This window comes from Macaca nemestrina, chromosome 2 (genome assembly GCF_043159975.1).
Source record: "Macaca nemestrina isolate mMacNem1 chromosome 2, mMacNem.hap1, whole genome shotgun sequence".
Lineage (NCBI taxonomy): Eukaryota > Metazoa > Chordata > Mammalia > Primates > Cercopithecidae > Macaca > Macaca nemestrina.
Genome location: NC_092126.1, coordinates 2,153,552 through 2,169,268, shown reverse-complemented (window position 1 = coordinate 2,169,268; position 15,717 = coordinate 2,153,552). Strand labels below are relative to the sequence as shown.

At 36.8% G+C, this 15,717-nt stretch overlaps 1 protein-coding gene across 32 annotated transcripts in view; it reads left to right on the top strand.

Moving 5' to 3' along the window:
- LOC105470793 (discs large MAGUK scaffold protein 1) overlaps positions 1-15,717 on the top strand; it is a 281,159-nt gene that overhangs the window by 236,427 nt on the left and 29,015 nt on the right. For 14 of the 32 annotated variants that reach the window (XM_071090611.1, XM_011723048.3, XM_071090609.1 and 11 more), the window contains 3 exons: positions 190-366; positions 5,524-5,590; positions 11,944-11,977. In XM_071090611.1, the coding sequence (XP_070946712.1) occupies positions 190-366; positions 5,524-5,590; positions 11,944-11,977 (278 nt within the window). Of the gene's footprint in view, positions 1-189; positions 367-5,523; positions 5,591-11,118; positions 11,219-11,943; positions 11,978-15,717 lie in introns of all 32 variants that reach the window. The other 18 variants (XM_071090606.1, XM_011723039.2, XM_011723044.2 and 15 more) reach the window with 2 other exon arrangements.

The following is a 15,717-nucleotide window of genomic DNA, read 5'->3' as shown; positions in this document are numbered from 1 at the left end:
AGTATTTTCATAACAAGTTGATTTTACTATTTCTTTTTTGTCTCATATGTAGTGCAGAATGAACTGGGTGTTATTTGGCCTACTATGATATATTTAATTATCCAAATTAAATATACTTTCAGAACCCCATGAAAAGTTGATTAATATCATTATAACAAGTAATTATGGACTTTTTTCTTCTGACTCTAGAGCCCTTTTTGATTATGACAAGACTAAAGACAGTGGCCTTCCCAGTCAGGGATTGAACTTCAAATTTGGAGATATCCTCCATGTTATTAATGCTTCTGATGATGAATGGTGGCAAGCCAGGCAGGTTACACCAGACGGTGAGAGTGATGAGGTTGGAGTGATTCCCAGTAAACGCAGGTATGTCTGTTTCTTACCACTTGAATGTGGGGCAACATAAATAATTGATGTTCTTTTAAATTTCTTTTAATTTTTGACAACATGGATGGTCCTGGAGTGCATTGTGCTCACTGAAAAAAGCCAGACACAGAAAGACAAAAATTGTATGATCACATTTTTATGTGAAATCTAAAGTAGTCGAAGTCATCCAGAGAAGAATGGTGGTTACCAGGGATTAGGAGGATGGGGAAGTGAGGAGATACAAAGTTTCCATGATACAAGATGAGTGAGTTCTGGACCTCTGATATATAAGCATGGTGACTATAGGTAATAGTACTGTACTTGAAATTTGGCCGGGTGCGGTGGCTCAAGCCTGTAATCCCAGCACTTTGGGAGGCCGAGACAGGTGGATCACGAGGTCAGGAGATCGAGACCATCCTGGTTAACACGGTGAAACCCCATCTCTACTAAAACATACCAAAAAAAAAACTAGCCGGGCGCGGTGGCGGGCACCTGTAGTCCCAGCTACTCGGGAGGCTGAGGCAGGAGAATGGCGTGAACCCGGGAGGCGGAGCTTGCAGTGAGCTGAGATCCAGCCACTGCACTCCAGCCTGGGCGACAGAGCGAGACTCCATCTCAAAAAATTAAAAAAAAAAAAAAAAAGAAATTTGCTAAGAGGGTCGGTCCTAAGTGTTCTCACCACCCAAAAAAAAGGTAACCAGGTGAGGTAATGGATGTGTTAATTAGGTTGACTGTAGTGATTATTTCACAGTGTTTGTGTGTGTGTGTGTGTGTATATACACACATAAAATCATTAAGTTGTGCAAGTTAAATATATACAATTAGGCCGGGTGCAGTGGCTCATGCCTGTAATCCCAGCACTTTGGGAGGCTGAGGCAGGTAGATCACTTGAGGTCAGGAGTCAAGATGAGCCTCACCAACGTGGTAAAACCCTGTCTCTACTAAAAATACAAAAATTACCTGAGCATGGAGGCGCATGCCTGTAGTCCCAGCTACTCAGGAGGCTTAGGCAGGAGAATTGCTTGAACTTGGGAGGCCAAGGTTGCAGTGACCTGAGATTGCACCACTGTACTCCAGCCTGGGAGACAGAGCGAGACTCTGTCTAAAAATGTGTGTGTGTGTGTGTGTGTGTGTGTGTGTGTATATATTAAATTAATATATTAAAAATAATCACCAGAACAACTGAAAAAATAAATTTCTTTTACTAAAATGATTTTATGCTGTTTTTTATATTGTGTTTCACAGCCATTTAATTTTATTCAAATGGATTTGTAACCATTGACATAACTAGAAAATATGGGCCAAGCACAATGGCTCACACCTGTAATCCCAACACTTTGGGAGGCCAAAGTGAGCAGATCACAAGATCAGGAGTTCAAGATGAGCTTGGCCAAGAGACCAGCCTGGCCAATATGGTGAAACCCTGTCTCTACTAAAAATACAAAAATTAGCTTGGTGTGGTGGCGGGCGCCTGTAGTCCCAGCTACTTGGGAGGCTGAGGCAGGAGAATTGCTTGAACCCAGGAGGCGGAGGTTGCAGTGAGCCAAAATCGCACCATTGCAATCCAGCCTGGGCAACAGAGCAAGACTCCAACTCAAAAAAAAAAAAAAAAAAGCAAGTGATGCTTGCTGCCAAGTAGAAATTTATCTAAAGCTACTAGTTGCTGAAAACAAAATTAAGTATATATTAAGTCAATGTGCCATTTAGCTATACCAGTGAAGAGAAAACTGAAAGTGTCGTGGTTGATGTAGATAGCTAAGAGGACCTAAATTTTGTGTTTTTGGTGTCATGAATTTCTTCCTTCATGCCAAAATTTTTGGAAATATCCGGTAATACGCTTCACTTTTCTTTTTCCTTGCTTAAATTACGTGCATTGGTGCAGTACACTGGTCTTTTCTCTTTGCTTTTAATGATTATATATAGGTAGGTAGGTAGATTGAGTGATTTTGTTAAGAGACAGGGTCTTGCTCTGTCACCCAGGCTGAGTGCAGCGATGTGATCATAGCTCACTGAGCCTCAGACTCCTGGGCTCAAGCTGTCGCCCACCTCAGCTAGTAGCTGGGACTACAGGCACAGATCACTGCACTCAGCTTAGCTTTTTGTTTTTGTTTTTGTTTTTTTGTGGAGATGGGTTCTAGCTCTGTTGCCCAGGCAAATGTTAAACTCCTGGCCTCAAGCGATTTTCTCACCCTAGCCTCCCACAGCTTTGGGATGACAGGTGTGAGCCACTGCACCCAGCGCAAGTGATTCGTTTTAGTGACTCATGGGTGCATACTCAGCATATAGCAAAAGTAGTTAAGTACAGGCCCTCTTTGCAAAGGATGGTCCCAGCTTAGAGGACCCCTTCTAAGGCCTATAATGTGCTGTTGAATGTCTCTACTTTTGTGGGGAGGGTATTAAAATGTCATTTCAGAACTCCCCCAAGATAGCTTATTTATGAGATCTGCTTAATTCAAATCATTGTCTAGAGGTTCTTTTTTTTTTTTTTTTTTTGAGACGGAGTCTCGCTCTGTCGCCCAGGCTGGAGTGCAGTGGCCGGATCTCAGCTCACTGCAAGCTCCGCCTCGCGGGTTTACACCATTCTCCTGCCTCAGCCTCCGGAGTAGCTGGGACTACAGGCGCCCGCTACCTCGCCCGGCTAGTTTTTTGTATTTTTTAGTAGAGACGGGGTTTCACTGTGTTAGCCAGGATGGTCTCAATCTCCTGACCTCGTGATCCGCCCGTCTCGGCCTCCCAAAGTGCTGGGATTACAGGCTTGAGCCACCGCACCCAGCCTAGAAGTTCTTTAGGAGCTTTTTAAAGTAGTAAGATAGCCAGCAAAAATAGTTAGAGATAATAAAGAAATGTTTATTATAACTAGTTAATTCATTTTAAGTCAAGATTATGCTGTAATAAACTTACTCTTTTCTTATTAGTCAGATTTATACCTATTTTGTAACTATTTCTAGACCTTATTAAATATTAATTTACCTGTTTGTAGAAGTTTAAAAGTAGTAGTATTAAATTATAATCAAGATTTATAATTATGATTTTGGGGCTTATAACTGCTGTGGCTATATCCATATATTTAGCATGATCCAACTATTTGGCTAGATCTTACAGTTGATGGCAAATCCTCTTTTAGCAGTGCAGCAATCAGCATAACTTTTTTCCAGAAATAGAACATAGTCTGCTTTAAATTCGGAAATGCTTCCTCTATGCCTTGTTGAGTCAGTAGAAATCTTACATCTTAAATATCAAGGTCAGAGATCCTAAAAATTGTCTTAGTTCTTGGAGTCTCATACCTTGCAAAGGCTTTCTGTGCCTGCACCCAATAATAAACACTGTTGGCTTCATTGGAGAGACTTTTGTTTTCATTTTGTACAAAAATTCTGTGAGACTGTGTTTTAAAGCAAGAAATAATATAAGAAAGATGTCTTGAGACCTCTGCCAATTTCCAAATTCATGAGTAGCATTGCAGAATATAATCTTACTCCCGTGAAATACAATAAGAAACCACAACTAATTATGCCATTTGGTTCTTGAATGTATTCAAAACTTACCTTTTCTTAAATAGAACTATGTCTTTCTTAGACCTCTTCTAAAATAACATAGGAATTGTAATTCCTACAATTCTTGGCTTTCTTTCAGGAATAATATTTACAAATATAGACAATTTAAGTTGCTGAGCTGTGTACTAAAGAAGATAATGATTAGAAAATAAAATTGAGTTGTAAATGCTCACCCGCTAAATGCTAGTTTTGTGGTGCTGTTAATAAGTACTTAGGCAAGATTATAAATTATTCAGGTCATGTAGCCTCAGAATTGTTCTTGAATAGTAAAAATCATGAGCTTTAATTTTTTTTGTTTGTGGTGGGGACGGAGTCTTGCTGTGTCGCCCAGGCTAGAGTGCAGTGGCGTGCAATCTTGGCTCACTGCAACCTCCACTTCCTGGATTCAGCTGATCCTCCTGCCTCAGCCTCCCAAGTAGCTGGGATTACAGACACGCACCACAGTGCCTGGCTAATTTTTGTATTTTTAGTAGAGACAGGGTTTCACCATGTTGGCCAGGCTGGTCTTGAACTCCTCACCTTGTGATCTGCCCGCCTCAGCCTCCCAAAGTGCTGCGATTGCAGGCATGAGCCACCACTCCTGGACTTAAATTTACAACTTAAATTCATGAATGCTAAGGTCCTGCTGTACCCATAGTAAAACTAAATAGATAATAAGGAAAAAATAAAATACATTTATTCATAGGCTTGTTTTGGTAGGCTTTTCTGTGTTATACACTAACATAATTGCTGTGTTGAAATTGGAAAATTTATTAAAGCTTAATTTACATGAAATTTTACAAGATTTACATTAGTGTTACAATCTACATAAAAATTTGTCTCATTGTAGTTTTATTTGCTTGCTTATTTTGAATAGGTAAAGTTCAGAATTTAAAAGATGTGAAAGCTTTATAGGCTCTCTCTCTCTCACAACACCCATTTCACCTCCATAGGGGTAAAGATTTAACAGTTCTTATGTATCTTTCCAAAAGTACTTTAAAACTCTTACTTTAATAACTGTGACTGGTTATTTATATATTTACATACACACACACACACGTATCATTAGAATTAAGCTTAATTTTTAAATATCCCACCTTTTTATTATTAAAAGTTTCAGAGCTATAGAAAAGTGAGTACAAAAAAAGGCAATATACAATGAACATCCACATATCCTTGTCCCATTGTCACCAATTTTTAACGTTTTGCCACATTTGCTTTCTCTTTCTCAAGCTTAATTTTTAGCATATGTGCTTCATGCTAAGCTAATACTTAAAAATAAACAAAACTTGGAAAATTGTTAAACTCAGAAATGGTGCCGCATACTTTCATATAATTTTGTAACTGAGTATACGTATAAAAGTATACATGTCTGTACTGTGTATTGATACTCCTACACCTATGTACTGTGTATTGATAGGTCATAGCATCAGGTTTTGTTTCATAATAAAATGAGCCCTTTGTTTCATTTTTCAGCAATGCTAATTTGAGGATGCAAACCTAGATGGCTCCTAAAGGTTTTACAATATAAAAATGCCCATTTTAAAGATATCAATTCTGGTTATTTCTAGTAAGACCCCTCGATGTGTTTGTTTTACTTAAAAAAAATATTCTGTACTTTTGACAGAGTTGAGAAGAAAGAACGAGCCCGATTAAAAACAGTGAAATTCAATTCTAAAACGAGAGATAAAGGGGTGAGTATTTGAAATCTCTACATTTTCATAATTCCTGTTTGAGCTACATTGTTAAAATAAAAAGGATTTTGCTATAGGAATCAATCATGATCAGTTCTTGCCATGGTGCTTTACAATGGTAGATACTTAAGTAAGCATTTGTTAAATTAAAGCAACCATTTCACAGACCCTTCCAAATTATCAAAACTATCATTCAGTATATTATTAACGACATACTTTTGGTCAAGCTTACTTTTATAAATGAAATGTGGCCGGGCACAGTGGCTCAAGCCTGTAATCCCAGCACTTTGGGAGGCCGAGACGGGCGGATCACGAGGTCAGGAGATCGAGACCATCCTGGCTAACGTGGTGAAACCCCGTTTCTAATAAAAAATACAAAAATCTAGCCGTACGAGGTGGCGGGCGCCTGTAGTCCCAGCTACTCGGGAGGCTGAGGCAGGAGAATGGCGTAAACCCGCGAGGCGGAGCTTGCAGTGAGCTGAGATCCAGCCACCGCACTCCAGCCTGGGCGACAGAGCGACACTCTTGTCTCAAAAAAAAAATAAATAAAAATAAATGAAATGTATTTGACCTTCATTCAACTTCCAATTAGAAATTTGTGGCCAGGCGCAGTGGCTCAAGCCTGTAATCCCAGCACTTTGGGAGGCTGAGACGGGCGGATCACAAGGTCAGAGATCGAGACCATCCTGGCTAACACCGTGAAACCCCGTCTCTACTAAAAAAATACAAAAAACTAGCTGGGCGAGGTGGCGGGCGCCTGTAGTCCCAGCTACTCGGGAGGCTGAGGCAGGAGAACGGCATAAACCTGGGAGGTGAAGCTTGCAGTGAGCTGAGATCGCGCCACTGCAGTCCAGCCTGGGCGACAGAGCGAGACTCCGTCTCAAAAAAAAAAAAAAAGAAATTTGTGTTACTAGGCCGGGCATGGTGGCTCACGCCTGTAATCCCAGCACTTTGGGAGGCCAAGTCAGGCAGATCACCTGAGGTTACGAGTTTGAGACCAACCTGGCCAACATGGCAAAGCCAAAAATACAAAAATTAGCGGGGCGTGGTGGCGGGCATCTGTAATCCCAGCTACTCTGGAGGCTGAGTCACAAGAATCACTTGAACCCGGGAGGCAGAGCTTGCATTGAGCCAAGATCGCACCACTGCGCTCTAGCCTGGGCGACAGAGTGAGACTCTGTCTCAAAAAAGAAGAAGAAATTTGTGTTACTAGTGTTAATCATGGCAGATAATTTAATAATGACCCTGCTAAGAAAATAGGCATTTCAGAAATGCTAAGTCATAATCTTAAGTTTACAAGTTGTTGCAAGCAAATTTTTGGAAATTTTTTTGTTCTTTCCCCACACTATTCCTGCTTTAATTTCTTAAGAAAATCTGTGTTTTAAATGTTGGAATCAATATGAAATTTTATTTGGCAGAAACAAAGTGCTAGTCATGAGGAGAAGTTTGCAGGTGATCAAGAAAATATCCATTAGCCAGGCTTGGTGGCATATGCCTATAGTCCCAGCTATTTGGGAGGCTGAGGCAAGATAATTGCTTGAGCACCAGGGGTCAAAGCTGCAATGAGCCATAATTGCGCCTCTGCACTCCAGCCTGGGCAGCAGAGGGAGATCCTGTCAAAAAAAAAAAAAAAGAAAAAAAAAATATATCGAGGCTAGGCATGGCGGCTTACTCCTGTAACCCAGCACTTTAGGAGTCCAGGGTGGGAGGATCACTTGAGCCCAGGAGTTCAGTACCAGCCTGGGCAACATAGCGAGACCCAATCTCTGAAAAAAAATAATGTAAAAAATTAGCCAGGCGTGAAGGCTTGTACCTGTAGTCCCAGCTGCCCCCGTGGCTGAAGTGGAAGGATTGCTTAAGCCCAGGACGTCCAGGCTGTAGTGAGCCATGATCATGCCACTGCTCTCCAGCCTGGGTGACACAGTGAGACCCTGTCTCAAAAAAAAAAAAAAAGGAAAGAAATATATCACTTCTTTCATAATATATTTTAGAAGTGTATTTATTTTTCCTTCACTTTAAGTCCTGCTTGCATCTAAATATTTGGGCTGTCAATAGATGAGAAAGATGGTACAGGCTTCATCCCATATTGTGGATGTAATTGTTAATAATCCTGAACTCACTGCAGTGGAATATTCCAGCAGTAAGCCTGGAGACCAAACTGAATACATGTTATGTAAATACCATTTATAGCAATGTTTTATGTTTGGGGTTTTTTTTTTAATACTAAACAAAATTTTTTAATAAAAATTTTGATAATATTTGAAATGAATGTGGAATGTTAACTTAGCAAATAAATTTACTCTCTGAACATCTCTCGTATCACTAAGCACTCAGACTTAAAGCTTTAAAATTTAAAAGATGAGAAATATCTTTGGTTCAAGAAGTTAAATCTGAGAAAATTGTATGTTACATTCAGTTTTTTAGAAATGGTAAATTCCTTTAAAATTTACTTGTAGCTTTCAGAAAAATACCAAATTACATAGTGTGACCTGAAGTAATATTAAAATAGAAATTTGTATTAGAGGAAAAATCCCAGGTAAATGCTCAGGATTTGAAAAATGTGAATTTTTTTGCTCTTGTTTTATGTATATCTTTAAAAATGATTTAGTACAATATACCATCAATAAATTGAAAAAGGTTGCATGTTGTAACTTTTCTTTCACACTGTAAGAAGTTAACTGAATTAACGACGTGTTTAAATCTTAGTCTTGTTTGTTGACTGTAACCAACTTTATACAGAGTCACTGTGTTCTAACACAGCACCAAAACTATGCATGATACTGAGTGGGGTAAAAATACGCTTGCCATTGATCAGAACTGCATTTCTTTCTATAATACCATTTCCTCCTCCTCCTCCTCCTCCTCCTTTCCTTACATAGTTCTAGTGATTATGGACTTTATTTTTACTACAGACTTACAACATTTTAGTTTCTCACTAACATGTCTAACATTCATTTGGCTATTTTGAAATACTACATGTGGAAATTATGTATGTAGATATTTAATATATGTATCATGAATTTATGATATTTTATCAATTCTTATATTACACTGTCTCTCTTACAATATAGCGTTAATGACAGTAAGTATTAAATGTAGTACTTTTGATTGAAAATACAGAGAAACTGGAGATAGCAAGTCTTCAGTTTTGTGTTTTCCCTACACATTTTTGTCTTGGTTGCTTGTGCTATTTTTTTCACCTTTAATAAGTTCTTCACCAGGAGGATATTAAATGTGATACAATTAATACATTTCTTAACTAACAAGCATTTCTCTCTGTCCTATATTATGATATCTTTATGATATCTCATTTTGGCTAACTGCAAAGATAATAAGAATCAGACATTTTAAACTTCATGTTTCTTTTGGTGGTTTGCTGTGAAACTGACTCTGACCACTGTAGATGCAGTAAGAGGGATGAATACACTTTTATAAAAAACACATCAGTTGTATCAGATATAAAAATTATTGCTAAATTCAAAACCATTGAGTCTTATGAACGAAAAGATTTAGTTTTTCCCTAAATTAGATTACCATAATTTTTTCTGCTAAAACACTTTCTCCTCTTTCTCCTTTCTAAAATTTGGATTTGAACAAAGAATTTTATTCAAATAATGCTACTTGACAGTTTATAAAATAGTTACAAGCCCAGATTTCCCCACAATACTTTTTCTGTTGATTGAATTTTTAACTTCTACTTAGAGTTCTTTTTTATCTAGTTCCTCAGAGCCTTCAAACTTTAAGATTGATTTCAAGACAGTCTGCTTGGCTAATGAACTGTGAACTTATTAATCCTGAATTAATTATATGAAAAGGTAAAAATAAAAGTTTAACCTTGTTTTTATAAAGATCTTTATCAGAATGAGTCTTCTCAAGTCATAGAATTTGAGCTAAAAGTCACTTTAATCCACTTCACTTTTTTTTTTTTTTTTTTTTTTTTTTAAATTTAAAGAAAAGTTCTCACTCTGTCACCCAGGTTGGAATGCAATGGTGTGATCATAGCTCATTGTAGCCTCAAACTCCTGGGTTCAAGCGATCCTCCTGCCTCAGTCTTCTAAGTAGCTGAGACTACAGTCGCACACCCCCACTCCCAGCTAATTTTTTTGTTGTTGTTGAGATGGGATTTCGCCATGTTGCCTAGGCTGGTTTTGAACTCCTGGCCTCAAGCAATCCTCCTGCCTTGGCCTACCAAAGTGCTGGGATTACAGATGTGAGCCACTGCACCTGGCTACTTCACCCTAATCACCTGGCATCGCATGCGTAAAATAAGGACGTGCTAAAAACACGCTGTTCATGTCAATACCCTTCAAAATAATGAAAAATGCAGCATCTTAAAATGTGTATAAACTCATAAAGATCAGAACAAAAAAATTCTATTCTTTATATTTTTCTCTTCCCCCTCCAAAAACTAATAATTCTTAGTGTCACTGGTAGGTAAACCTGTTTCCTTCCAAACATGAACGCCTATGACAGAGAAATAACAAACGAAGCCATTTCTCTTTGATAGCCTCATCATTCTTGTGCCACATACTCTTAAATATATGAATGTACAAATGGGATATTCAAGGAAAAACTTATTTCCAACATGTGTGCAATAAGAGACATCAGATCAACTGCTCAACTCCCACATTACAATTACATATAAACTGTTAGAATCTTAATTGCCTTGTGGCTTGGGTGGACACCAGACTTTTTATTCCCTGTGAAGGACGTGGTGCCAATGATTGGATGTGGTTCTATGTTATTTATGTGTACTTTTTTAAATAAGTAGAGTAGAACTTAAGAATAAATAAGTCAGTACTGATAGCATTCACGTTGGTCAGGAGACTTCTGACTCTTCTTGCTTGGCTTGAGATGGCATTGATCAATCTCTTGCTGGACTCTGTGTGCTTGATGGGCCTTTTAGTTTTCTTCCCATTTTCTGGCTCATAAGCATTTAGTTACCTTTTATCCTCTTCCAAAAAAAAAAAAATGTGTTTGTTTTCAAATATTCAGCATTAGCAACTTTCTCATAATCATTTTGGTTTACTTTTTAAACAGTGACTTTTCTGTTAGCTCATCATAGCCAAAAAAAAGAGATAAAGGAATAACTATGGTCAGGCCAAAATAAAACGAAGATTACTTCCTAATGAATAAAACGTAATTGAGCAGCAAAGTAGCATTAAATATCTTTTGCTGTAGAGCACATAATACTTGGAAATTTTTCTGGAAAAATGTAGATTAGTATAAACAAATGTTAGCTTTGTTTGTACTGTAGTAGTAACTGATTTGCCTTTTTTTGTCAAGTAGCATTTTTATTTTTAGGTATAAATGAACTACGCTCTTTGAAATTCTTAAGTATTTTCAGTTGCAAAATGTTAGAATTTATTCAAAAGTAGAAATTCACTTTACATGAGATTAAAGTAAAAATCATATACAAACTGCACACTGTGGCCATAGGAGTCAGCTTCCACAGAGCTGCTGGGCTGGGCCTTTGTACACACAGACAGTAGACATCCCTTTGTTTTGCCCCTCCTTCTCTTCTTCAGCAGTCATTCAATGACAAGCGTAAAAAGAACCTCTTTTCCCGAAAATTCCCCTTCTACAAGAACAAGGACCAGAGTGAGCAGGAAACAAGTGATGCTGACCGTAAGTATGTGGATCCAGTGGTCAACTGAAAATAAAATGGAGAGGGACCTACTGCCCTGCAGTTGGTTGTTACCATGGAGACAGTTTCAAGAGCTGCAGCAGGTTGCTAATTGTCTTCAAGGGCAACTTAACAGATATAAATTAATTTGTATGCCTATCTTAACTTTTTCTGGTACCTTAGGAATTCTTAATTTAAAGCAAACATTATTTTCCAGTTATATGTTTATAATTTGAACATATAAATATGTATAAATCAATGCAATTATTTGAAGGAAAGATTTTTTTGAAAAACACTTCACATTCATACATTCAAAGAATATTTTAGAGGAGGAACATGAATACATGAGAAGCTACCTGTTGATTTCTAGGTATAACATTGCTAGTCTTTGATACTGGATTCTCTGGAATCATTCCATTTTATCCTATTTCTTCATTATATGTAGACCATCTGGATTTTACTTTTAAAATAGCAAGAAATGGTCTAAAATTTTGCTTCTCGCCCTGAATCAGCCTTCCTGCTAGAACTTTCATTCTTTTGGTAGGTTACAGTTAGCAGCTAGCTCATTTCAAAGTTCTAGAAATCTGTAAAAATGCTCTGTAAGATAGATGTACCTGTAATGGTCTTGGAACTGTCTCCTACTGTAGCACCAATTTCATGCATTACTGACAACTATTTTCTTTGATTATCTTTTTATTGCTTGCTCTCTGGGGACTACCCTCTACAGGAGATCCCTGACGACATGGGATCAAAAGGCCTGAGTAAGTGATCAAAATACTCCCAAGTTATTTTTTAACCTCCATCTACAGACCTACCTTATTCAGATACGTTTGGAGATTCATGGTAGTGCCTTTCTGGCATAAGGAGGTGTATGATTTAGATTGCTTTTAGAATTTGCATGTTTATCACATGCTTGGGACTTTTATTTCTGTAATACATAATTTTTGTTTTTATTTTTGTTTTTCACGTGTCATTTGAAAAATGCTCATAACTGTATTTTCCTTTTTGTAATTTTTATGACAGTTACTTTTGCTAGGAACTTTTAAAATATAAAAATTTTTAAGATTTTGTTAAGTGTACCCTCATTATTAGAATGTAGAAATATGCTTCTTTGGAGTTTTATGTTCCCCCTTTTTTTCTGTTAAAATAATTAAAATTATTTTGATTATGTGTTAGAAAAGCATTGCTATAATATAAAAACATAAAACACAATAGAATACTATGCAAGTAGCAGTTTATTGAGGGGATAAGTTGTGTATCTCTTTTTTTTTTTTGAGAAAGTTGTAAGTTACCACCGGAGTGTAAGAACTATTTTGTTTTTCCTTTAGCTAAGATGTTGCCTTTGTTTTTGGTTTTTGTTGCTGCTGTTCTTGTTTAATTTTCTAGCTAGTTACTTAATCTTCATGTAAAGCTTCACACAGGTTCTAGTATGTAGAAGTCATTCAATAAATGTTGGAATGAATGAATGAAGCAAGAAGCCATTTTAGCAAATAAAATTTTTAATTTGCGCGTGTTTTCAAATTGCTTAACTATGAAAATTTACCAAACATTACTGAGTAACTTGAGGTTACAGTGACTCATAGAAGTAATCTTTTAATCTCATGTTTTCTAAATGGTTCTTTCTGTTTAGATTATTAAACATTTTGAAACTTCTTTGTTAACTCATTGATCATTAAGCATATAGCCAATATCTTCTAACTTTCTAAGACCTACATTAATAAGCATTAAATTTTACATGAGGCATTTTTCTGATTTATGCTAAGTTTATACTGGAATTTTAATCTAAACTGTAGGTACTTTTATTTCAACCGTAGTGATTTAAGTTTGTATTAGATTGAGGACAGTGTGTTTATGTACAACTCTTTCTGTTAGACACACTTTGTTATTTCTGCAGGTGCCTTTATAGGATTTAGTAAGGACCACAGATTTCCTATCAGTAGTGGCACGCATTGTTTAATCTCTTACGTTTGGGGAAAATTATCAATGAGAACCTCTAAAACTGGAAGATACTACCACAGTTTATGTATGCAATAGAATTTATTTTGAGATTGATAACATACTTTAGAGGTGGTATGGATCAACAAATGGACCCATAGATTTTTCTTATCTGTTAAGTGAACAGAGACATAGGAAACTCTTAGAAAAAGAAACTAAATGAAGAATTTGGTTCCCATATTGATGTTACAATAGATGATAATTATACCTTGACCCTATATCTCTGGTTCTAATTGAAGATTGGGACTTTGGAAGAGAAATAATATGAAAAATAGTAACTGATTATCAGACAACATTATTCAGAAAAATATTTTATTTTCTGGAGAGTGACCTAAGATCCCTTGAATAATAGATTTCTGTGCTTCATCTCACAGGAATTAAAAGAATTTATTCACCTGGTAACTTGATCATCAGATCAAGATTTTATTCAGAAAATGTTGGAGAAGACAGAAAAATATCAGTAAAATTCTAAAACTGGATATGATGGAGGTTATCACATAAAATAGATGACATAAGGCAGTTGACAAGGTGCCCATCATTATATAGTAGTAAATACTGGGAAGAAGGATGTGTTCAAGGACATTACGTGAGGCGTCAGTTGCTTATATTCTAAAGTTAAGAATATAGGGCATAAACTAAGCAAAATCTTGAGAGACTTTAATATAAGAAAATAAATGCAACTTAATATAGGTAGTTATCAGGCCTTACTGGAACAAAACTCAAAGAACCCCAAGCAGAGGTTAAGTTACTCCAGGGAACCCCACCTATTGAAGAGACACAGAATAACACTAGAATATCAAGAAAAAAAATGTATATCTGCTGTAAATTCATACAACCTATGAAAAATGGGGTATTTAATTGAAGAGCAGAGAAACAGAAGCGATACCATAGAATGCTTTGTATAGACATGAATTCATTTGTTTTTTATTCTGAGAAGAGGAGAGTCAGGTAAATTATTTATTTGCCCTGTTGACAGTAGCAAAAACAGAGAAATTGTTTTATCAAACCTAATTTTGCTAAACAGAACTAATGAGAGTACGATCAAAGTTTGGGAGAATGCAACTAAATCATCATTTGTGAAAAGCTAGAAATAAAAGCCTGTACAGCTTTTATGCTTTAAAGGAGGTAATTTTGAAAAAGTTCAGGGGACTAAAACTAGGTAAGATTCCTTTAACAGAGACTGAAAGGAAACATAACTCAGTAAAAGATACATAAGGTACTCAGAAGTAAAATTATGACGTAAGATTTGAGACAAGGTTTGTTCTTATTACATGTAGCCTTTCCATTTTTACAACTTTCCATTTTGTACAACACCTCAAAAATTTCCTCAGGCACATAGGTTTCCTGCTACATATGTCTTTTCTTTCTTCTCATTTTAAAGACGTACACATAGTTGTGCAGAGCTTGTAAATGCCAAAAACAGACTTATCTTCATTTGCATTACGAATAGGATGTAAGAGTAGTATCATTGCTTCAGATTGATGATGTAGTATTAGAGGAGAGCCAGAAGAGAAACATGATATACTCTATCAGGAAGAAACGTTTGAGTACAATGATAAAACTCGGTTAGAGAGATTTGAAATAGATCTGTTCATCAAACATCATAATCAGTCTGGGCGCGGTGGCTCACGCCTGTAATCCCAGCACTTTGGGAGGCTGAGGCCAGCAGATCACCTGAGGTCAGGAATTCGAGACCAGCCTGGCCAACATGGCAAAACCCCGTCTCTACTAAAAGTACAAAAATTAGCCAGGCATGGTGGTGCACACCTGTAATCCAAGCTACTCAGGAGGCTGAGGCAGGAGAATCACTTGAAGCTGGGAGGTGAAGGTTGCAGTGAGCCGAGATCACGCCACTGCTCTCCAGCCTGGGTGACATAGCAAGACTCCATCTTTAAAAAAAAAAAAAAAGCTATCAAAAACAAAATAAAAATAAAAACTCAAAGAATGTGTTTGTATCATGTATGCCACAGGGATAATATCTTTACACTATTTAACAGGTAATAAGAAACAAGCTAACTCTCCATTAGAAAACTGGACAAGAATGCTCAAAAGATGAGCAGATGAAATAAGCATATAAAAAATGTTTAATTCCTAGTAGTGATAAGCAAAATGATGTTTTACCCGTCACTTTGCAGACTTTTGTTTAAAAGGAAAACCTGTGACGAAGAGAGTTCTGCTGAATGCCTGCTTTTAATGTATCACAATTAGGAGTGTAAACCGGCACAGCCTTTGTGAAAAAGCACATCTTTTGACCCACTAAATACTCTTCAAAGAATTTATCCTAAGGATGTAATTAGAGATAGAGATAAAGCCTTATATATTAGAATGCTTATTATAATATTATTTAGTAATAACAGCAAAATAAAAAATTAAAACCGTGGCAAAATGCCTTACAATTAGGAAGTGCCTGATAAAGTATGATTTATCCATACTATGTAATATTCTATAACCATCAAAAATCATATTTAAAGATAATGACATGGGGAAATGCTCACTATATATGAAA